This window comes from Jaculus jaculus, chromosome 1 (assembly GCF_020740685.1).
Source record: "Jaculus jaculus isolate mJacJac1 chromosome 1, mJacJac1.mat.Y.cur, whole genome shotgun sequence".
Taxonomy (NCBI): Eukaryota; Metazoa; Chordata; class Mammalia; order Rodentia; family Dipodidae; genus Jaculus; species Jaculus jaculus.
The window spans coordinates 142,015,446-142,038,560 of record NC_059102.1 but is presented as its reverse complement, the minus strand read 5'-3'; the positions used below and the strand labels follow the sequence as shown (position 1 = coordinate 142,038,560).

Genomic DNA, 23,115 nt, shown 5'->3' with positions numbered 1-23,115 from the left:
ATTTCACAGTGTAAGGTTTCCATATTTTCCTGTTGATAAATATTCTTCTACAGCATTAGTTTTAGTATTTAGAATATGTCACTGTGTAGATGAAACATGCTTCCTCTAAATCATCTCTAAGAGTTCAATGTTCAGGTCCTTTCCAATGTTTAAGTGTTCCTCAAACATGAGAGAGAAATCACCAGCATCCAGGTCACACCTGGTGCATGTCTTATTCTCAATAAATAATTGTTGACAAATGAATCTTTTGTTGGGATAAATTTCTTCTGGCACAAAGGGAGTGCATTTGTAAACTAGATTCTTACTCCTGTGGTCTAATAACTTTTCAGAAGTTTGTATCAGTTTCTTTCTTCTTCTTCTTTTTGGGGTTTCCCAAGGTAAGGTCTCATTCTAGCTCATACTGACCTGGAATTCACTATTTGGTCTCAGAGTGGCCTCAAACTCACAGTGATCCTCCTACCTCTACCTCCCAAGTGCTGGGATTAAAGGCGTGTGCCACCACACCCATCCCTACATCAGTTTCTTTTTTTGGCGGGGGGCTTAAACTTTAAAAAACTTATTAATTAGAAACTTTGTTGTATGGACAAATCATGTACTGGTCCCATTCCCCTCCCCCCTGCCATCATACCACCGAAGGCCTACTCAGTGGGGTTGCTGGCATTCATCATGGGCTCATGAGTTATGAGTGCAATAGTCTTTGATATGTTTTGAGTGTCCTTAGTTTCTATTGTCATCTCCCTGGCACAGGCTGTCAGGCTCTCTATGAGAGCAGCACTGTTTTTTTAAAGATTTGTTTTATTAATTTATTAAAGGCAGAGAGAAGGAAGAGAGTGAGAATGGGCACATCAAGGCCTACAACCACTGCAAACGAACTCCAAACCCATGCGTCACCATGTGCATCTGGCTTACATGGGACCTGGAGAATTGAACGTGGGTCCTTAGGCTTCACAGGCGAGTGCCTTAACCATTAAGTCATCTTTCCAGCCCCCCCTTTTTTTTTGGTTTTTCGAGGTAGGGTCTCACTCTAGCCCAGGCTAATCTGGAATTCACTATGTAGTCTCAGGGTGGCCTTAAACTGACAGTGATCCTCCTACCTCTGCCTCCCGAGTGCTGGGATTAAAGGCATGCACCACCACGCCCGGCTTGAGAGCAGCACTTTTACTTAACTTGCCATTTCCTCTGTGGTGTCACCTGGACCCTGGCTGATGTGCAAGAGGTGGCTCTCTCTCATGGTAGGGAGTCAGCTATCTTTTCTTGTCATGTGTGTGGATTTTGGTTCTCCATGGTTTTTGCTGCCTTATTTAAAAAAGAAAACATATTTCCCAATGGAGGGTGAGAGCAGCGTGAGTTAAAGGCGATAAGCATAGTTAATTAAGAGAGGTTTTGTTTTGCTCTGTTTTGTTTTGTGTTGAGTAGGGTCTCACTTTATTTTATTTTATTTATTTTTTATGCTGACCTTGAAATCACTCAGTCTGGACTTGGACTCATAGAAATCTGCCTACCTCTGCCTCCAAGTGCTGGGATTAAAAGTGTGTGCCTGGGAAAGTGTGGGGGTGGGGAGGGAGGGAATTACCATGGGATATATTTTGTAATCATGGAAAATGTTAATAAAAATTTTTTAAAAAAGTGTGTGCCACCACCCCTGGCTAATTAAGAGATTTTGATGGGTGGGTGCAGCCACTCTTTTTGGCCAAAGACTACTGAGATCATCTCACTGGGGTCTATGACCATCATTTCCATAGGGTCCTGACTTGGTTGCCAGTACCAGCTATAAATTCTTTCTCATTGAGCAGGCCTCTCATCCAATCAGAGAACCACTGATTACCTACATAGACTGAGTGCCACTATTGCACAGGTGTGTACATCTTGTCTGGCTGATTGATTTCATATCTAGCAAAATCCCCTGCTTATTTACCACATTGGTGGCCATTATCCCTCAGCAGCTCATATAGCACTTTCCAGCACTATGACAGCTAGCCATTGGGAAGCTTGCTCCCTTTTAAATTCTAGAGTGATCTCTCTCTCTCTCTCTCTCTCTCTCTCTCTCTGTCATTTTTGTTTTCAAGGTAGGGTTTCACTCAAGTCCAGGCTGACCTGGAATTCACTATGTAGTCTCAGGGTGGCCTTGAGCTCATGACAATTCTCCTACCTCTGCCTCCAAAGTGCTGGGATTAAAGGCATGCGCCACCATGCCCAGCCTCACAGTGATCTTTTGATGTCCTATGTCTGTAGCTTGTGGTGTCTTTGGCAATAGAGTCTTACCTTTTAGCTCTGGCAAGTACTCAAGTACTTTCACAGAAACCTACCTTCCTTGTTTTGGGGACTTCATAGGTCTCTCTGACCAACAATCTTAATTATTTTATTTTATTTTTGAGTGAGATACACAGAGAAATAAAGAGGGAGGGAGGGAGGAAGGGGGGAGAGAGAGAGAAAGGGAGAATGGGCACGCTGGGGCCTTCCAGCCGCTGTGAGCAAATTCCACACACGTGTGCCCCCTTGTGGTGCGTGTGTAACATTGCATGCTTGGGTTTCTGTATCTGGCTACCTGGGACCTGGAGATTTGAACATGCATTCTTAGGCTTTGCAGGCAAGTGCCTTAACTGCTAAGCCAACTCTCCAGTCCTTAAGTGTTTTTATTGATAACTTTGATATATGCTGATCATAATCTTATTCCATTGTTTCTCTTGGCCCCACTTTCAATGAAGCCCCTCTTCTTTCCAGCTGTTCCCTCTTCTAATTTGATGTCTTTTTTCATGTGTGTATGAATATGTGAGTGAGTTTAGGTAGGGTTGCTTGAATGAGCATTGGTGGGGATGATTTACCAGTGCTCATACAACTTACCAGTAGCTATTCCTATGAAGAAAATATCACCCATCCCTCTAGCAACCATTAACTGCCAGTAGCTCCTCAGGGAATGATGGGGGCCTCATGCCCTCCTCCATCATCTGTGACAATGTGAACCACCCCAGTATTGTGCCGGCTTTGTGTTGGTAGTGACGGTTATTGTTAGGTCATGAGTGCAACAGCCATATCATGACTGGAGGACAGTGTCCAGCTGTACAAAGTTCTAATCCCACCTTAGATAGCTGCTGCTTGCTCCTCTTTGCTTAGGTTGGTCTGTTTGTTTCTGAAGGTTGGACAAAGGGCCAGTGCATACTAGGCAGGCACTGTACCAATGTGCTATACCCCTAGCCTGGCGTTTTCCTTGTTTAGCACTGACAGTCTTGCTTCCCAGGAAACGGAGAAGTCTTAGAATGTGGATTTCTCTGAACCCTCACTTCACCCTCAGAGCTCAGCAGCTCTATGCATTGTTACAATTTTAAATTATAGGCTCCCTTTGATGACTAGAGTTTGTGGATATTAATTAACATGCTTTCTGGATGCCTATCACCTCTTTGGGCAGCAGTCTCTTCAAGTCTTTTGTCCATTTTTTCTGTTGGACATAATTGTAGTTGAACCATTCATTTAGAATAAGGATATTCACAAGCTAGCCTTTTGTTTTGTATTTATTTATCTTTGTGTGCATGTGTAAGTGTATGTGTGTGTGTGCATGGCTGCTTGTGTACATGTGTATGTGTGTGGGCACACGCAGAGGCCAGAGGACAACCTCAGCAGTTATTCCTCAAGGCCACCACTCCTTTTTAAGAATGTTTTTATTTTTATTTACTTGAGAAAGAGATACACACACACACTCACAGAGAGAGAAAGAGAGAGAGAGAGAGAGAGAGAGAGAGAGAGAGAGAGAGAGAGAATGGGCACACTATGGCTTCCTGCCAGTGCAAATGAGCTCCAGATGCATGTGCCCCCTTGTGCATCTGGCTCTCTGGCTTACCTGGGTCCTAGGGAATCAAACCAGATCCTTTGGGTTTGCAGGCAAATGCCTTAAATGCTAAGCCTCTTTCCAGCCCTCATCTCCCTTTTTTTGAGACAGGGTGTCTCATTGGTCCGGAGCCCTCCAAGTCGGCTAGACTGGCTGGCCTGCAAATCCCAAGGATCTACCATGTCACCTCCTTAGTGCTGGCATTCTAAACCACACCATGTGTTTGTTTGTTTGTTTTGGCATGAGTTCTGAGGATTGAACTCAAGGCCTTATGTTTGCTAGACAAGCATTTTACTGACTAAGCTATCTCCCCAGCCCATTAGCCTTTTATTTTAATTACTTCTTTAAAGTGCAAGTGTTTCTGATGTATAGGTAGTTATATATATATCAGCATCACTGAGATATCTTTCAAATAATTCATCCATCTAAAATGTGTAAGTTCATTGATTTTTTTGCATATTCAGATTTGTACAATAATCACCACAATCAATTTTAGTATTTCATTTTTTAATCGCAAAAAGAAATTGTGCGCTTTAGCAATTACTACCTATCTCCCCATCTCCTCTAGTCCTTAGCAACCTCCAGTCCACTTATTGGCTCTGGATTTGCCCACATTGCACACTCCATATGAATTCAATCATATATTTGGCCTTCTGTGACCAGCTTCTTTCACTTAATGTTTCTGAGTCATAGTATTTAAAAAATTTTTAATTTAATTTTTAATGGCTGCATAATATCGCATTATATGTGTATATATATATATATATATATATATATATATATATATATATATATTCCAAATTTATTTAACCACTCATTAGGTGATAGGTTTTTTTTTGAGGTGTTGTTTCCATCTTTTGACTATTATGAAACAATGCTGCTATGACATTTGGGTGCAAGTTTTTTTTTTTTTAATTTATTTATTTGAGAGCGACAGACACAGAGAGAAAGACAGATAGAGGAAGAGAGAGAGGCGTGCCAGGGCTTCCAGCCTCTGCAAACAAACTCCAGACGCATGCGCCCCCTAGTGCATCTGGCTAACGTGGGACCTGGGGAACCGAGCCTTGAACCGGGGTACTTAGGCTTCACAGGCAAGTGCTTAACCGTTAAGCCATCTCTCCAGCCCAGCAAGTTTTTATATAGACATGTATGTCATCCCTCTTAGGAATACACATATGTGTGGAATTACTGGGTCAATGGTATCTGTGTTTCACTTTTATTGTTTGTTTATTTGATTTTGCTTTTCAAGGTAGGGTCTCACTCTAGCCCAGGCTGACCTGGAACTCACTCTGTAGTCTCAGGGTGGCTTCGAACTCTCAGCAATCCTCCTACCTCTGCCTCCAAGTGCTGGGATTAAAGGTGCCACCACGCCCGGCTCTGTGTTTCACTTTTTTTTTTAAAATTATTTATTTATTTATTTATTTATTTGAGAGCGACAGACACAGAGAGAAAGACAGATAGAGAGAGAGAGAGAGAGAGAGAGAATGGGCGATCTCCAGACGCGTGCGCCCCCTTGTGCATCTGGCTAACGTGGGACCTGGGGAACCGAGCCTTGAACCGGGGTCCTTAGGCTTCACAGGCAAGCGCTTAACTGCTAAGCCATCTCTCCAGCCCTGTGTTTCACTTTTAAAGAAGCTGCCAGGTGGCTCAGGGGATAAAGCACTTGCTATGCAAACATGAGGACTGGAGTTTGGATCTCCAGTACCCGTGTAAGCCTGACTCAGGACTCAGGAGGCACAGACAGGGAATCCTTGGGGCAAGCTGGCCAGCTAGACTAGCCAAATCAGTGAGCTCTGGGTTCATGAGAAAAAAACCTGCTTTGGTAAAATAAAGTGGAGAGCAATTAAGAAAGAGTCGACAGCAACCTCTGACTTCAACATGCATGCACCCCCCCCACATGCCATACCCTTATGAATATGCAGACACATTCCAAAATAGCTTCAGAGTTTTACTTTCTATCAGTGTATGTGGTTCAATTTTTCCATATATTTGCTAGCAACTATTATTTTTCTGTTTTTTTTTTTTTTTTTTTTTTTTTTGATTACAGCCATCCTAGAGGTTGTGAAAAAACATTTCATTGTGGGTTTGGATTGCGTATTGTTGATGACTAATATCTATAAATCTCTAAAAATATTTTTGCCTTTGGTTTATGGTATTTACCCTAGGATTACACTGTACTTACATTTCCCCCTTTGAGTTTATGCTTTTGTTCTTCAACTTGTAGCATTTTAATCCATGTGGCATTTCCTTTGGTTCATAGTACAAGGCAGTACATCTTCCTTTCTACAGTCATTTGCTCTAGAGCAGCATATTATGTGAGGATGAGGCTCTCTCATTACTCTCCTTTTACAATTGTGCTCCGTCTCCTCCCTCACATAGTTATGTTAAGTGGAACTCAGTGTAGTTTAAACTATAATTTTTTGTTTGGATTTTCAAGGTAAGGCCTTCCTCTAGCCCAGGCTGACCTGGAATTCACTATGTAGTCTCAGGCTGGCCTTGAACTCACAGCCATCCTCCTACCTCTGCCTCCTGAGTGCTGGGACTAAAGGAGTGTGCTACCATGCCTGGTTTTAAGCTATAATTTTATTATTCAGTCCTTATTCCTCCCTAAAAACCTCTTTGAGATTTTTACTATAATTATATTTAAAAAAATATAAAATGGGATTATTAAAATAATCAGATTAGGAAGATTCATCTATGCAACTTTTAAAAACTATTTCCCAGGCAAAGTTTTTAAGGAAAATTATATATAAGATTTGCAAATTTTTATTATTTATTTGAGGGAATATAAGCTTTTATTATATTATTAATGGGACTATTTATTTAGCATTATGCATGTTCTATAATATGCTTGCACAAAGTTCTGGCTACATGGAGCCTGGAGATTCAAACATGAGTTCTTAGGCTTTGTAGGCAAGCGCCTTAACCTCTAAGCCATCTCCCCAGCCCGAGAAGGTCTTTCTTGTTTTGCTGGTGCATGCGCTCTACTCTAGCTGGCCCTCGGGCATCTAGATTCTCCTGGCTCTGCCTGCCATTACAGCCATGTGTACCACTTTGTGTCAGGCTTTACAGGGGTGGAAGGGAATTGACTTGAACTTGGACTGGCAGGCTTGTGAGCAAGTACTTTAACCACTGAGCCATCTTCTAGCCCTGATGTGTGTTATATCTTGCTGCAATTTTCTATAGGGTCTAGTGTGACACAAGCTACCAAAGGGCTTTAACAATTCTTTCCTTCTGTTTACACATGTACTGTCTTGAACCTCCGATTCTTCTTCTTCCACATCCTGAGTGCTGGAATTATAGGCATGTGCCAACATGCCCAGTTTATGCATTGCTGGGGATTGAACTCAGGGCCTCATGCATGCTAAGCAAGTAAGCAAGCACTGTATCAATTGAGCTATAGCCCCTGTCCCCTTTTATTTTTTTTACTTTTTACATTTGTATTTTAATTCATCTGAAATTTAGAGCCCACTGTCAGATGGAGTTCCCATTCATCTTTCTCCTCCAATACTTGATCAGTTTTACCAACTCCAGCCTTTGAACTGGCTTCCTTTCTGTGCTGAGATCAAATTTCCCATAGAGCTGTGTTGGTTTAGAACTCAAACACCAGGCTATTCCAATCTTGGGTTGAGACTCAGTTGTTGTAGCTTCATGTTATGTTTTAATAGTATTAAACAACTCAAGGCTATCCCCCATTTTTTTGTTTGTTTTTGTTTTTTGTTTTTTGAGGTAGGGTCTCACTCTGGCTCAGGCTGACCTGGAATTCACTATGTAGTCTCAGGGTGGCCTCAAACTCTCGGTGATCCTCCTATCTCTGCCTTCCGAGTGCTGGGATTAAAGGCATACGCCACCACGCCAGCTCTATTCCCCATTTTTCTCTTTCAAAATGTCTTTCCAAGTTATCTATTCTAACTATAATTGGATAGTACTTTTGGCCTTACCCTTTGCAGGCATCCTGTTAGAGTTGTTCTCCCTCCTACTATCCACCCTGAGCATGCCAGTTGGCCCATGCCACTCTTTGCTTTCCTTCATGGCACCTAGGTATTGTTGAAGTCATCTGGAATTTTAGCTTCAGAGTGTTACTGTTTTTAAAAAATAGCTTTATGGAGTTTTAAAAATCATTTGTTTGAAATCACCTTTAACTCTCAAATATTACCATCAGTGAGAAAGTCTCTATATATGTTGACTTCAGTCACTTGCCACTTTTATTTTTTTTGCAAGCAATGAATGAGAGAGAGAGAAAGTGCATGCCTGGGCCTCTAGCCACTGCAAATCAACTCCAGATGCATGCAACTCTTGTGCATCTGACTTTATGTGGGTCCTGGGGAATCAAACTCAGGCTGTCAGGCTTTGCAAGGATATGCTGTAATCATTGAGCCATCCATCTCTCCAGCCCTCATTTTCCACTTTCTAACACCACACTTTCTTTTTTTTTTTATTATTAATTAGTTTTGTACTCAGCAAATACACTCAAGTTGGTACCATTATTAGGCTCATCCATTACCTACTCCCTCCCCATGGCCCCTCCTTGATGAGGTATATGGGTCATGCATTGTGAAGTTAGCCCACAGTTATGGGTAAGATAAATATCTCTGCATATCATGACCCAACATGTAGCTCTGACATTCTTTCTGCTCCCTCTTCTGCAAAATTTCCTTGAGCCATGTTGGGTTCAGTTTTGGCCTGCTTCAGTGATGAGGTGTTGGGGGCCTCTGGCTCTCTGATTTGGTAGGAGTTGATTTTTTCTGTGTCTATCTCCTTCACCCTTGTGCTGGCACCTGGTTCACCAAGAAAACAACACCCTTGCTTGTTTCACCAATTGTTCTTAGTTTCAGCCAGGGCCCTTTTGAGCTATGATGGGGTTGCTCTCTCCTTAGGAGCTACATCTATCTGAAAAAGAGAAGCAGATTCTCCAATGGAGAATAAGTTAGCACCAAACAAATGAGATAACCCTTTCTTTTTTTATAGAGAATTTAATAGGTGTAGGCCCTTTTGTAGCCCATGATTGGTGGTAGCTTGATAGTGGAGAGTGGGCTTATGTTTGGATATGGTTCTGACTTGTTTCCCAGCTCTAGCTATGGGTCCCGTACCACTGAGGGGATCAGTTAGCCAAATCAAGAACAGTTGGTTTCCCACCATGGCTATGTGCCACTATTGCACTTGTGTGAGCATCACGACAGGTTATTTGCTGCTAAGTAGGTGAGACCATGAGTTGCTTGGACAGATATTGGTCATTTTCCCCCAGTCACCCATGTAGCACCTTCTGGCACTAGACACGCTGACTGTCTGGGGACTGACTCTCTTCCAGCCATGCCATTCCATTTTACGTGTCAACTGCGTAAGGTGTCTTCAGCAGGAGGGTCTTACCACTAACCTATGGTGGGTCATCAAGTACTCGGACAGAAATGTGTCTTTCTTTTAGGAAACCTTGTATGTCTCTCTGATCAAAAGCTCATTGTGGATGATAGCCACATACTGGTACTGAGAGTTACAGGTCAGTGCCCACTAAGAAAAGGAAGAAAAAGATAACTAATATAAAAGAGATAGAGAAAAGAGAGAGAGAGAGGGGCTGTAGAAGATTAAGGTCAGTCTTCAGCATACCCTCTCTAGTGTCTTGTGGGTCAGTTGTTCCCTCTAACGGCGTGGTAAAGGGTCAGCCATTTGGTCTGCCCTTTAGGATGTAGAATTTTATGGTACCATTGCCATTTGGGTCTAGATTTGTGTTTCCCACCCCCTCCGTTTTCCTCCTCTCCCTCCCCACCCATCCTATTGTTTAGTGTATGAGAAGCTTGCTGGGTATGTAAGGCATCTTGGGTAGATTCAGGTTAGGTGCTGTAGATGAGTGAGACTATGTGGCAATTTTTTTTTTCTGTTATTGGGTAAGTTCACTGAGAATGATGTGTTCCAGGTTCAACCATTTTTCTCACAAATTTCATTGTGTCATTTTTTTTCTTTCTGCTGTATAGAATTCCATTGTGCAGATATACCACATCTTAGTTATCCATTCTTCTAGTGATGGACATCTGGGTTGATTCCAGCTCTTAGATGTTATGAATTGAGCTGCTACAAACATAGTTGAGCAAATCTCTCTGGCCTGTGGTTTGAAGGTTTTAGGGTAGATACCCAGTAAGGGAATAACTGGGTCTGTTGGTATCTCTATAGTCAGCTTTTTCAGGAGTCTCCAGATTGCTTTCCAAAGTGTAACACCACACTTTCTTATTCTTAAAGTCAGGGCTTCTATTCATGGTCTGGAGAGCTTTCTTGAGGCATCTTCTCAGAAAGGACTGTGGGTCCCATACTTTCTTAGCCTTCATAACTCTAAAAATGTTTAGCCTCATGCTAGAGTCAAGTTTGCTTAAATAAAAAAGTCTAGGCTAACAGTTTGTTGTAGTTACCTTCTCGTTGCTGGGATAAAGCACCTGATCAAAAGCAGCTGATGAGAGAGAACAAGTTTTTATTTTGGCCTCCAATCTTCAGGGGAAGCTCCATGATGGCAGGGGGAAGCAGGGCATGAGCAGAGGCTGTGATCACCTCCATCACCACAGGCGGCAAGCAGCAGCAGGAGAGGGAGCCAAACTCCGACAAGGGGGATCTGGCTATAACATCCCTAAGCCCACCCCCCACAACACACCTCCATTAGCAAATTGCCACCTCCCAAATTGCTACCATCTGGGGACCAAGCATTTAAAACAGTTTCTGGGAAACATCTGATTCAAGCCACCGCACAATCCTTTCCCCTAAGAAGCATAAGCATGGCTCTGTGGTCTTCTTGCCTTCACTGCTGTACAGTTTACTTGTTTCTCTCAAATTTCTTTCTGGAAATAATTTCTTTTTCATGTCTTTGGAATTCAAAAATTTCACCAGATCATTTCTAGTTACTAGTTCTCAGTTGGTAACATTCCGAGTGCTAATGTTCTGAGACCTTTCAGTCTGGACTCTCAAGTCTTAGTTCAAAGACATTTTCATTAAATTTTAGAGTTATTTATGTTCTATGTTCAAGTCTCTCTTCCTGGAAATTCTATTACAATTAATAATAATAATGGTACTTAATATTCATGGAAGGTTCTTTCCTCCTGCTATAATATGTAATCTGCCCAACACTACTATTCTTATTTTTATTTTATTTGTGTACTTTTGACTCCAAGAAATTTTATTGGTAGGAGCCAAAACCTGGAGCCAGCCCAGATGTCCTTCAGTGGGTGAAAGTTAGACAAGTCAGACACTCATACCACAGAATACTACGGTTAGACCTTTCATTGCTGAGACAAATACCTCAAGGAGGAAGGCTCCGTGCTGCTGGTAGTTTCAGAGGTCTCAGTCCCTCATGGTAGGAAGGGTCTGGGCACACAGGGCAGCTCACACCATGGTGGGCAGGCAGCAGGGAGACAGAATGCCAGGGTCCCTATTCCTGTTTTATGCATGAAGAACAAAAGGAGCAGGGAGGTACCTGTACTCTGCTCCACCCCAGAGCCAGCTTTGACCCTAGTACTGCCTAGTGATGATGCTGAGTGCTGGCTGCCAGGGGCTCCGTAACCAGTGTGGGGGAACTTAGGGGTTCTTGAATGAGGCACTGAGTTATACTGGGAGACGAAAGCCCAGGGAGGGGCTGTTCTCCAGTGAATTTAGAGTTGAGGGCCTTCTCCTTTCCTTTCTTTTTGTCTCAGCCACCCTTCTCGGGCCTCATCTTTGTCCCTGGGACTACTACGTGGTTCTGGCATTACTTCCTCTGCCTACTCTTGTCCCTTTAGTCACATTTCTAAATGACAGCCAAGATGACTCTGCTGAGCAAAGCTGCTCACCTTCTCACTGCTGAGTGTTTGTTGGATGACTGCATGAATGATCTGATACTTTTAGAGTGACTAATGTGCAAGCACTGGTGATGTGTCAGTCAGGATCCGCCAATTGAGACTGACTAAATCACACTCCAATTACCCTCAGCCAGCCAATGAAACCACTGGATTGTGGATGGCAGCCTTCACGTATTTTTGGATTCAGAGCCTCAACTAATGTCACCAAGAACCACTCTCTTTACTTCTTGGTTTTACCAACTTATATACTGGGTCACTTCCCTGGTGGTGGCACCACAGCTGCCAGAAGCACCAGGGCCTTCCAGTTTGACTTGTCTCTCATTTCAACAACAGTGCTGGGACTGAGTCCTATTGGCTCATGCGGGATCATGTGCTCATTAGTCATGAGAGACTGTGGGATGGATGAACTGATTGGCTGAACCCAAGTCACATGCCAATTTCTGGAGTGGCAGGTGAGTCAGTTCTGTCTGATTCACCAGAGTTGAGACATGAAGGAAGGAAATATGGTTCCTCAGATGGCCACTGGGGAATCTCATATGCCTTCTATTTATACTCCATCAGACAGTATGGTTCTCAGCCCCACAAACCTATCAGCCTAGTATAAGGAAGGGCAGTTGGAGGAGAGGCAGACACCAGCCAACTATGAGCAACATGTAAAGAAGGAACTACGGTTAGGACAAAGGGTGCAGTGAGAGCATCTGCCAGGTGGATTTGGTGACAAGGCAGGCTGTTGGGCTTGTTCTAGGTAAGGGCCTGAAGCAGGCCAGTGTACATAGAGAGCTGAGGAAGGGGAGGGAGCATGAGATGAGGCAGGCGGGGGGTGGTGGGTCTGAGAAGTTGTGGTAAGGGCTCTGAACTTCATCCTGAGGGCAGTGGGGCCTGCTTATAGTTGCTTGTGTGTTGTAGAAAGCTCACCATGATCTCACTGAGGCTGAGGAGATAGGGAGCTGTTTGGAGCCATTTCCCCTTCTCTCATCTCACTGGCAGGTGGCTTGGACCAGGGTGGAGGTGTTCACCTGGGATTGAGAGATGAAAAGATCCAAGAGATGGGCAGGAGGTGAAACCTACAAGCTTTGGTAATTAATGGAAGGAGGGTGTTAGGGGGAGGGATGATGTTCCAGAGTCTGGCTCCAGAAAGCAGGTGGATGAACGGTGTGCCACTCTATGCCTAGAGCAGTGGAGGAGGAGCAGTTCAAGTGACCCGCTTGTGAGGTCCATTGTAGGAGGTAGTATGATGGCATTCAAGTTAGAGAGTCCTCACAGAGAAGGGCTGGTTTAAGGAACCTCTTAGACTATCTTAGGGGAAGGTCCTTTGCTTCTTTCTGTAGCACTCTCACTCTGTGTGATTTGTTATGTCTGCATAGGCCTATACCTCATTCAGTGGGACTTGCCCTCTAAACTCCTGTTCAGATGTGGCAATGTCAGTTTGCCATGAAAACTTTCTATATACTCTCCGTTTTGTTACTGATGACATTAAACTGGTAATTAGCAGATCATGTTTTGGGTGGACTTGTGCAGATCTTAGAGACAGGGACACTGAGGTTCTTGGCTTCAGAAGGCAGCCAAAAAGTCAGTGTCTCTGCAGTCTCTCCCACTGACCTGATTTGATGATCTGGGCTCAAGCCCAACTATCCAAGCAGTGGTGTGTCCTGGGGGAGTGAATGGACAAACTGCTCCTGGCCACCAAGGTCACAGAGCTGGCCTCCCCATCACTGATCAGTGACTGAACACTTCCCAGGAATTTGGGCTGTCAGGACACTGCCTAGCCTGCGAGCTGGCAGAAATGCACTGAGTTGAGGATTGTTCCCCAAACCTTGTATTCTCAGGGTAGCGTGTGAATGACTGGGCTTGGGCCAGGAAGGGAGATGTCATGGTACCTGGCCACCCTATGCCATGATAACCATCCAAGATCAGGTCAGCTCTGACCAACGCTGGAGGTAACAACTAAGCATCTTTCAGGCTGGGGCAGAAGCTGGCTGGTGGCAGTCCACAAGGGCTAGCTCCATTTCCATGGAGGTGTATTTTATTTTTATTTATTTATTTGAGACAAAGAGGGAGGGAGGGAGGGAAGAAGGAAGGGAGGGAGAGAGAGAGAATGGGTGTGCCAAGGCCTCCAGCTGTTGCAAACAAACTCCATATGCCATCTTGTGCATCAGGCTTATGTAGGTACTGGGGATTTGAACCTGGGTCCTCTGGCTTTGTAGGTAAGCACCTTAACCACTAGGCAATCTCTCCAGCCCTAGCCTTCTTTTTTTAAAAAAATCTTTTATTTTATTTAGTTAGTTGAGAGAAAGAGGGAAAAAGAGAGGGGGAAGAGAGAGAGAGAGAGAGATGAACCTGGGTCCTTAGACTTTGCAGGCAAGTGCCTTAACCACTATACTATCTCTTCAGCCCACATTTAGCCTTCCTATTATAGTAGATGGGCTTCTTGTTCTGTGGCTGGGATCAACATTAACATGAGCAGGTCAGCATTTCCTTCACCATCTGAGGCTGTTGAGGAGGCAGTGCAAGCATGAAATAGGGGTAGAATGTGCCATTCATAGCACGGGCCTTAGAGCCACACTGCCTGGCAGGTTGACACAAAATAGCTCTCACCTCAAAGGATTAAGAATAGTTTATTCTAGAGCCAGCTATGAGCAACCGTAGCCCAGGACAGATTTAGGTTACTCCAAATGCCATGTTCCAATGTGGTAACGGTTTTATGATTTTTTATAGCAACAGAACAAAAGAAAGTCATAAATCAAGGCACTTGTACAATATCTGGTAGGCAGAGTACAGCAAAGCAGGGGCATCTCTGTTACAGGCGTCAGATGCTATTTGATGATATTCTTAATCTTTGAGTTGGTAGAAGCTAGTGGTCTTGTTAGTACATTCCAGAAGATCTTACCTGATAGTCACAAGGATATTAGGTTAGGCCAAGAGGTGGGCAATGAATGGCTCTTGTGGAGGCTAAAGATAGCTCAAGCTCATCTGGCTCTAAGTATTCCATCTCTCCATAGTCATGGGAATTCTCATTAGTCAATCAGACTTGTAGAATCTTTAACACACTGTTCCTTGGGAACTTCAGTTTCCATGGTCCATGAAGTAGACAAGAAGATTGCAGCCTGCTGTCAATCAGAGCTAGTGATGGCTAGCTATCAGTCCACACAGGCACTTGTTAGGCCTTCCTCTGTTATCCTTCAACATATTCGTTTACATTGAACACAAGTGAATTCTGTCCACCTACAGATGATGACATCACAACAACAGCAATGACAGTTCTGGCTTATTGAGCGTTTACTGTGTGCCAGGCACCCCGTGCCTACCACCTCATTTAGTTCCCCATGAGGCCCAGGCAGATGGCCATAGCCCACGTTTACAGATGAGGAAACTAAGGCTCATCTACATTAAAGTGGCTTGTCCAGCATTTTTTTAAAACATTTTTAAATTTTCTTTTCTTTTTATTTATTTGACAGATAAAGAGGGAGAGAGAGAGAGAGAGAGAATGGGTGCACCAGGGCTTCCTGCCACTACAGATGAACTCCAGACACGTGCACCCCCTTGTGCAGCTGGCTAACATGGGTTCTGGGGAATCGAACCTGGGTCCTTTGGCTTTGCAGGCAAACACATTAGTTGCTAAGCCATCCCTCCAGCCCTTGTCCAGTATTAATTCGCATTCAGAGTTCTAGGTTCCCAGAGGCTGTAGACTTTCCGAAGACCACAGACTAGGCCAGTTCTTTCAGTGAGAGAGCTTTGAGGGATGTGGACTGGCCACTCAGGGGAGAGATGGGGCTGGGACTCTCAGACTCTGGCCTCATTTTAGAGCTGAAGGGTAGAAATCAGAAAGGGGGAAGGGATTTAGGCTAGAGCTCTCTGTGAACTTGAATCTGAGGACATCTGTTCTATCTTTGTCCACAAGGCTTATGAGATAGAAAGCAGTAGGAGAGTGGGTGATCTGCCCTGGTGCTAGGGCCCCAGAGGATAGCATGTGGCAGGCCAGCCGGTCAGTGCCCACATCTACCATATCCAGCTTTAGGTTCACCCCAGCCCCTGCTCTGAAGCCTTAGTTCTGGGCACAGACTTGAGCATGGAGCAGAGGCTCAGTGGGATTGAAACAACAAATTAAACTTTTGTGGTTGACCCTGTGGTCAGCATGGAGTCTGTAGACTCCCTGACCAGGGCTGTGAGCCCTAAGAATAACAGCTTCTAGCTCTCTAAGTGAGCTAGCACACTGAGCTTGAGTTGATGCAGGCATGTTCCCATGGCATTGCCAAGACTCCACTTAACTCTGGTGAAGTCTGTTAGGAGAAATGTCTCTGTGTCTTCAAGGCTCTACACAGGGTTTTGGGAACAAACCCAGCATATCAGGCACAGCAGCGGAGGAAGGAAGATAGGCAAAGACTTGCAACAGTTGTGGCTGCAGGGAGCAGCCTACTTGGCACTGTGCAGCATCCTTGGGGTTCTGCTACATATCCTTAAGGGTTGCTTTGGAACCTGAGGCCCTGCATGGGGGTGCTGTCCTCCAAAAGTGGGGGGAGTCCCTGCTGAGCCTCCTCGCCTCAGCTCTGGAACTGCTGCTGGCTTGTCTGAATACTGGGGAGGTTGCCTGACCCTGGTTTCTTCAGTATAGCAGTAGGAGAGGCTGTTGGGGCACAATGGGAGCAGTGTGCAGGACTTGGTGGAAAGTGGGCTCAGCTTGACCCATAGCACTCTACTTGCTAGTGTGCAACCTCAACAGTTTTGTAATGTCTGTCTACTCCTCTGTGAAATGGTGATATTGGAAATCATATCTCATACGGTTCTGAGGATTTAGTGAATTTTAATGAAATAATCAGAAGGGCTTACAACAGTGCTTGCATAGCATGTCAGATAAATGTTTGTTTTAAAGAAATTGTGGAGCTGAGCCAGGCATGATGGCTCACACTTTTAATCCTACCACTTAGGAAGCTGAGGTAGGACGATTGCTATGAGTTTGAGGTTATACTAGGCTACGGTGAGACTCTGCCTCAAAAAAATATAAGAAAATTTTGTGCATCAAACTGAGCCAAGGGCTGGAGAGATAGCTTAGAAGTTTAGGTGCTTGCTTGTAAAGCCTAAGGACCCAGATCTTATTCCCCAGTACCCACGTAAAGCCAGATGCACAAGGTAGCACATGTATCTGGAGTTCATTTGCAGGGACTAGAGGCTTTGGTGTGCCCATTTTGTCTGCCTTTTTTTCTCTTAAATAAATAATTTTAAAAACTAGGCCAAAACAAATGGGTCTGGGCTCTGAGTGCCTAGGCCCTGACCCCTGTCATGGTGGCTCTCCCGCTTCCACTGAGAAGCACCGGGACACAGTGGGTGGGTCACTTAATAGGAGTTGGTAATCCCTGCTACTGGCCCAGCCATGCAGTTGTTCTGCACCTCCATTTCATGGGAGAGAAGAGTGAAAGATCCTCCAAGGGGCCCAGTGTAAGTAGCTTGGCCATCAGGGACTCTGAATCTGTAGTCTGGAAAGGCCACTGGCTCTGTTATTGGCATCTGGGGCACTAGGTGCTCCCTAAGCTGGCAGCTCCTGAGCAGCTCCACTCCTTCCTCCTTATAGGATTCAGCCACTGATGAATGGGTTCTGGATCCATTCTGGTCACTATGCCCTGGGCCCATCACAATACAGTGTCTAATGGTGGTCTTGAATGAGGCCATCACTGTTGTCTGTCTCTGTGAGTGTAGAACCCAACCCATGTTCTCCACCACATCCCCATGTCTGGTTCCTAATCATGCTCGGGAATTACCAGTTTCGTGAAAGAAGAGCACCTTTTTTTTTTTTTTTTTTTTTTTTTCGAGGTAGGGTCTCACTCTGGTCCAGGCTGACCTGGAATTAACTATATAGTCCCAGGGTGGCTTTGAACTCACAGCGATCCTCCTACCTCTGCCTCCTGAGTGCTGCGATTAAAGGCATGCACCACTACACCTGGCCCTTTTTTTCTTTTCTTGAGACAGAGTCTTATGTAGCCCAGGCTGACCTTGATCTTGCTGTGTATCTAAGGATGACCTTGGATTTCTGATTCTTCTGCTTCCACTTCCTGGTTCTGGGATTAGAGACATATACCACCACACCCAGTTTAGATTGGTGGTGGAGATTGAACTCTGGGCTTCATGTATGACAGGCAGGCACTCTGCCCACTGAGCCTCATCCCGAGCATCAGAACATCCATGCTGGCCACCAGCTGACCCCAGTGAGACTTGCTCGGCCCCTGTGGAACTGGCCGTCTCCCAAGGCTCATCTGCCTGGCTTCCTGCTTCTCAGGAGTCTGAAGGAGAGGCCAGCCTTCTAGTCTGGGATTCCAGAAAGAGGAGAGACCTGGCTCTGTCTACTGGGACAGGTTGAGTGCTGAGTGGAGTGTGGAAGCGATCAGCTAAGAGGAGGGCCGTTCTGCTCCATCAACTCCATCAACCCTGCTGAAGAATTTCTCATAACCACAGCGTGCGTGTGCTTGTGGGTGTGAGAGAGGCAGAAGTGGATAGGCAGAGATAGAAAGGGGCAAAGGACAGTCAGAGTCCCATTCCGAGATCCTGAGACTCCCCCCAGGGAGAGTGAGAGGCCAAGGGACAGTGCCTCAGTCTGGTCCGCGGGCTGAGGTGGAGTGCGCAGAGGCCGAGGGCAGGGCTCCTGCTCAGCCCCTTGAGCGTTGACCCTCGGGGGCCTTTGACTCAGGAGGGAGCAGTATAGGGTGGGCGTTCTCTGCCTTGTCCAGCACAGCCCAAGGAGCATTGCCCACACTGAACAGCATGCTACAGCAGCATAGCCAAGCTTCAGAGACCAGCTCTGTGCTGGCAAAGTAACTGCTTGCAGTGGTGAGGAGATGCTGTGGTGGAGAGTGAGCACCCCAGAGTCTTAAACCCTGATCTCCACGGATACCAAAATACTCAACCACAGATGACTCTGAACCTGGGGGTTTTTATCTGTCAGGATGGCAAGAGCCCTCAGCAACCAAGATGATGCTGAGGCGAATGAACACAGGTGAAGCTTTTGGCCCAGGACCTGGGGCAGAGTCCGTGCTTAGGAGCAGGGGTCTAGAACCAGCTCCCAGAACCCTCTTTTGATTCTGAATGGGCAGGTCAGTGGGCTCCAGCCCCATTTTACAGAGGATGAAATCAAGGCTTAGTGAGGGGCAGGGACTTGCCAGTGCTGGAGCTTCAAGTAGAATTAGGGGTCCTTGCTTCACAGTTCAGTCCTTGTTGGTGGGATCCCCTTCATTGGTAGCTGGGGGGGGCACTTGAGCTACTTTCATAGGCCTTTCTGAGCCATTATGCAGAGAGAGGAAGCTTAAGCTCTCTGTCCATCTTGGATTCCCCAGAGTTTAGCATTCAGAGTGGTCAATACAAACACGTGTGTCCAGCTGTGCTGGGTGATGCTGCTGGAGTGACTGGAGCCGCCACTGTCTGACCCCTGCGCTCTCAGAGTCAGCTGTGCTGGCTGCAAGACCCTGAGTTCAATTGCAACTGCCGGCTGGGACGCTGGGAGGGGGGTGTGCCCGGAGAGCCTCAGTGATTGGTTGGGTCCTTCCAGGGAGCGACAGCCTGGGCTTTGCACTGCCCCATCCCCGGGAGCTCTCAAGACGCGCTTTGGGGTGGAGCCTGCTCAGGATCCCAGGACTAGGGGATGCCACTGAGAGTGTCGGTCGCCTCTCTGGAGTCCCACTTTGGGAGCCAGCTGGGCACCTGGGGTGGGTGGCAAAGGATCCAGAGCTGGCATTGTTAGTAGAGAGTGGAAGCCAGTCTCTGGAGCATGCCTTTCCTGCTGAAGGACCAGCTAGCTGAGCACTCTTCCTTGAGACATCTTGGACTCCTCCGGTGAAAGTGGTTTGGGAAATCACAGAGTTTTCTATTTGATGGAAGAAAGAGAGTCAGCCTCTCTCCCAAGTGGTGGCAGCCGGCTGGACAGGGTGTGTGTTTGGGAAGGGCGCTTGCTGGAGGAGGAGGAGGAGGAAGAGGAGGAGGGCAACTAGGAGGAGGAGGAAGAGGAGGAGGAGGGACTGGTGATGCAAGGATTTTGAAAACGCTACCTAGATGTGGGAGGTGGAACCTGGTCATTTGGTTCTGCTTTTCCCAGCAGGTACCGCTCCCCTGGGGAACTTGGGTAAGTCCATAAATAGCTCTGCTGACACAAAGGAGCTCTGTCTGGGGAAGGCAGCAGCTTGACACGGCCGCCTGCCTGCCCGCCCGCCCTCGGGAGGAGCCGGGTGGAGACCCGGGCGGGCGGGCTGGCAGGAGCAGCAGCCAAGAGTCGCCCGAGTCCCTGCTGGAGTGTGCTGGGTAGGTTCCTGGGTGATGTGTGTGTGTGTGTGTGTGTGTGTGTGTTGGGTGGATGGGGGTCTTGTCCAAGCCACCCCATGTCCCTGCTTCTATTGTTTCTTCCCCAGGGCAGCCATTGATGGGTATTTGCAACCAAGCCAGTCACTTGTATTATTGTTCTGAGGTGTGTGTGTGTGTGTGTGTGTGTGTGTGTGGTGTTGAGGTTGTTGGTTCTACAGGGGTAGGGGGCTCAGTTTCCATTGCTGTCCCCAGCTTCTGGGTTAGCTAGCCAGTTTTTCTTTCTGGGAGAGACAAGGAATGTTTGGTGACCCAGTCGGGACATTGCATGGGAGGGGACCTTCAGCCAACAGACTAAGCTATTGTGTCAGGGATGCTGGCCACACACCAGGCACTGGGGATGGCAGGGAAAGAGGTGGTCTCCTTCCAAAGCTGGTCTCTGAGGTTTACCTCAGATCCCCAAGGCTCACCTTTGGCAGATATGCTCACTGAAAACACATTCAGCCAGACTTGCCGGGTCCCATGAGCTCCGAGCCCCAGGGGCAGGGCCTGCACCTGCTCCCTTGGCTCCAGTTGAGACCCACTCATACCCCAGAACTAGCCCCTGGAAGCAAGCAGACAGAGGCCATTCTGTTCTCAACTTGTCTCCACACTTGTCCCAAAAGAGCCCTTAAACCTAGGGCTCAGGACTGGCAGGAGAATCTGAGCCTAGAAAGGGGAGAGGCCATGTCCAAGTTCAAAGAGCAGGCTGTGACTGAGTCAAAGCAGGATGGAACTCTTCTGCCTCCCAGAGTAGCAAGGACACTGCCCCTGGGAAGCCACTGCCTTGACCTGAGGTCCAAATCTGGCACTCCCGGCTCAAGATGCCTGCCCACCAGTCTTCTCAGGGACTCTTCACTAACTTTTTTTCCACCCTGGTGGTCTCCAGCTTTGTACCAAAAGCTCCTGGTTTCTTCTCAAGATGCCCACGGTGGGCATAACCTCCTGAGGGTCGGAGCTACAGAGACTTGCTTCTGTGCCACCCGCCGGATGTCAGCCAGGACACTGCAGCCCCACTCAGAGTTTCCAGCTCAGCTCCCTGAGTCCTCCGTGTCCAACCAAGGGGTTCCTCCCCTCTTCCTGGCCCTGGCATGTGGCATGGCTTATCCAAGGGCGGGCTCTCCAGGGATCCAAGTTCCACAATGAGACACCCTCTGGTTCAGCCTGGCATCTGAGAAATAGGCACATGGTGAGGATGGAGGCCACAGAGGCAGCATCCCTTCATCGGGAAATCTCTAGGGCTTTGAGTCAGGATTGCTAGTTAGGCTCCTGATTATGGGGGTGGGGGTTGTGTCAGTGAAAGCACCTCACTCCCTGTCTTTCTTCTCTGCTTTTGTGATGCTGTTCTGTTTGCTTTGAAAGCCCCTCTTTAGTCTTCCCTCCAGGTCTTAGCCCTACCCACCTTGCACAAGTGGAGTGCATAAGTCTGTCTATCAGTAGTGGCACCCCCAGTGGCTGCTTGTGTCCTATTTAAGTAGGATATGGGCTTTATTCATCCCTTAGTCACCCATGGGCCTGGCTTGCTCCTGGGGCATGGTTGAAGAGGGGTGTTGAGTTGCCCTGGCTAGTTAGGATAGGTTTTTCTGGAGGACATGCTCTGATGTCCAAGGCAGCGCAGGTTCTCAGCCACCCTAGTACTGTGCCTGACAAGAGAGGCATGCTGCTCGCTAGAGCCCTGGCTCCCTCAGGAAGGGCTGTTGTCTCTGCAGGTCAGCCTTGCATCCAGAGAGCCTAGCGATTGGGAGCTGGGTTCGTTGGGAGGTGAGACAGGGAGCATTTTTGACTTCACTATGTCTGAGCCCTTTGGCCAAGCCTATTGGGAGCCATGCTTGCTGGGTGGTGTCCATCTCATAGTCCAGGCTGTGGGAGGTGGACAGCCCTGGGTGGCTCACGGTGATATTACGGTCCTTCCCACAAGCTCCAGGGGCTTGGAGCTCAGCTTCCTGTGTCTGCTTGGGATGGTCATTAGTCAGGCTGGGTCTTGAGGACTGGTTCTCAGCCAGGGGTCTGCCTGGCCCACTCAGAAGATCAGAGCTGGGGAGGAAGCATGCGTATGCGAGGTCCCTGGAGGGTGTAAGAGCTGCTTCCCATTTGGTCTCCAAGGCCTTTAAGCTGGCAGTCTGTTTACCTTCTGGATAGAGAGGGGCCTGAGGCAGAAAAGGAAGGGCTCCCCTGAGGTTGTGCAGGACCCAGCTGCACAGCAGGGACCAGCATGCTGGCCTCTGGGCACCCCAGCCCAGGTCTATGTGTCTCAGGGTACCTGGGTTTCATCTTGAGGTACTTTCTCTTTTGGACTCCCCATCGACACACTCCTTTATGGACATGGGCTTACCTATTCCAAGCTACCATTCTCTGGAAAAGCAACATATGCAGTAGAGAAAACCCAGGAGGCCAGGATCCTTCTGCTCACTGCCCCCTTTTCTAGCTGGTACCCCCTTTGGAGTAACCAGGGACTGGACCAGGTACTGCCACTCCCCTTCCAGCCATCAGATACTCTAGTTTTCTGCCGATCCCCTCTCTTTCCTGAGCTCCAAGAGTCAGGGTCAATGACAGGGTCTGGCTCAGCCGAGAAGCAGCCTCTGACCTTTTCCTCGGGCGCCTCTGGGTAGAAGCCTTCTCATGCAAGCTGCACCCCAGGCCCTGGCTGGGAGGTTTGTTGTTGTTTGTGGAGCCAGGCCGTTTCTAAGATGTCATTGCTCAGGGAAAACCATCATTTCTCTTAGGGATAAACAAGGCTGCTTATGGCTCAGCCCCCTAAGGCCAGGGAGGCTGGAGCCATTCACAGCAGGCCATCTGGGCTCAGCCCTCCCCTGTACAAGCAGTTACACCCTGGCGTCCAGGTGTGGAGAAGGGGGTGGGATGGAGGGGGCCGTGGCATAATCCGCACCGGAGATGAGAGCGTCCCCACACTGAGGAGGGGGGAGAGGGTCTCGGGATGCCCTGATTCCTTCTGACAGTGGCCCAGGTCATCACAGAACATATGTAGAGTGCTGCAAGGTATACCCTCTGCTTCAAATGGGCTAGGAGCCAGGCCGTTTCCAAAATATCTCCCTTCTGGGCACTGTGTCCCAGAAATACTCATGTCTCCACCTTACAGAGTTGGGTGTGTAGTGAGTTATGAGGGAACGGAGCCAGGCATGTGTTAATCACATGTCACTTCTTGGTGGGATCACCCTC

The 23,115-nt window shown here is 47.1% G+C and overlaps 1 protein-coding gene across 6 annotated transcripts in view; it reads left to right on the top strand.

The window, feature by feature from the left end:
• The window catches only part of LOC101593628 (regulator of G protein signaling 3), a 204,278-nt gene that overhangs the window by 154,821 nt on the left and 26,342 nt on the right, over positions 1-23,115 (top strand). The window contains exon 1 of one of the 6 annotated variants that reach the window (XM_045158651.1): positions 19,264-19,532. The exons of 3 other annotated variants lie outside the window; for them this stretch is intronic. In XM_045158651.1, coding sequence (XP_045014586.1) covers positions 19,479-19,532 — 54 coding nt within the window. In that variant the 5' untranslated portion in view covers positions 19,264-19,478. Of the gene's footprint in view, positions 1-19,263; positions 19,533-19,709; positions 19,727-19,753; positions 19,903-23,115 lie in introns of those variants that run through there. 2 more of the 6 variants (XM_045158647.1, XM_045158657.1) reach the window with 2 other exon arrangements.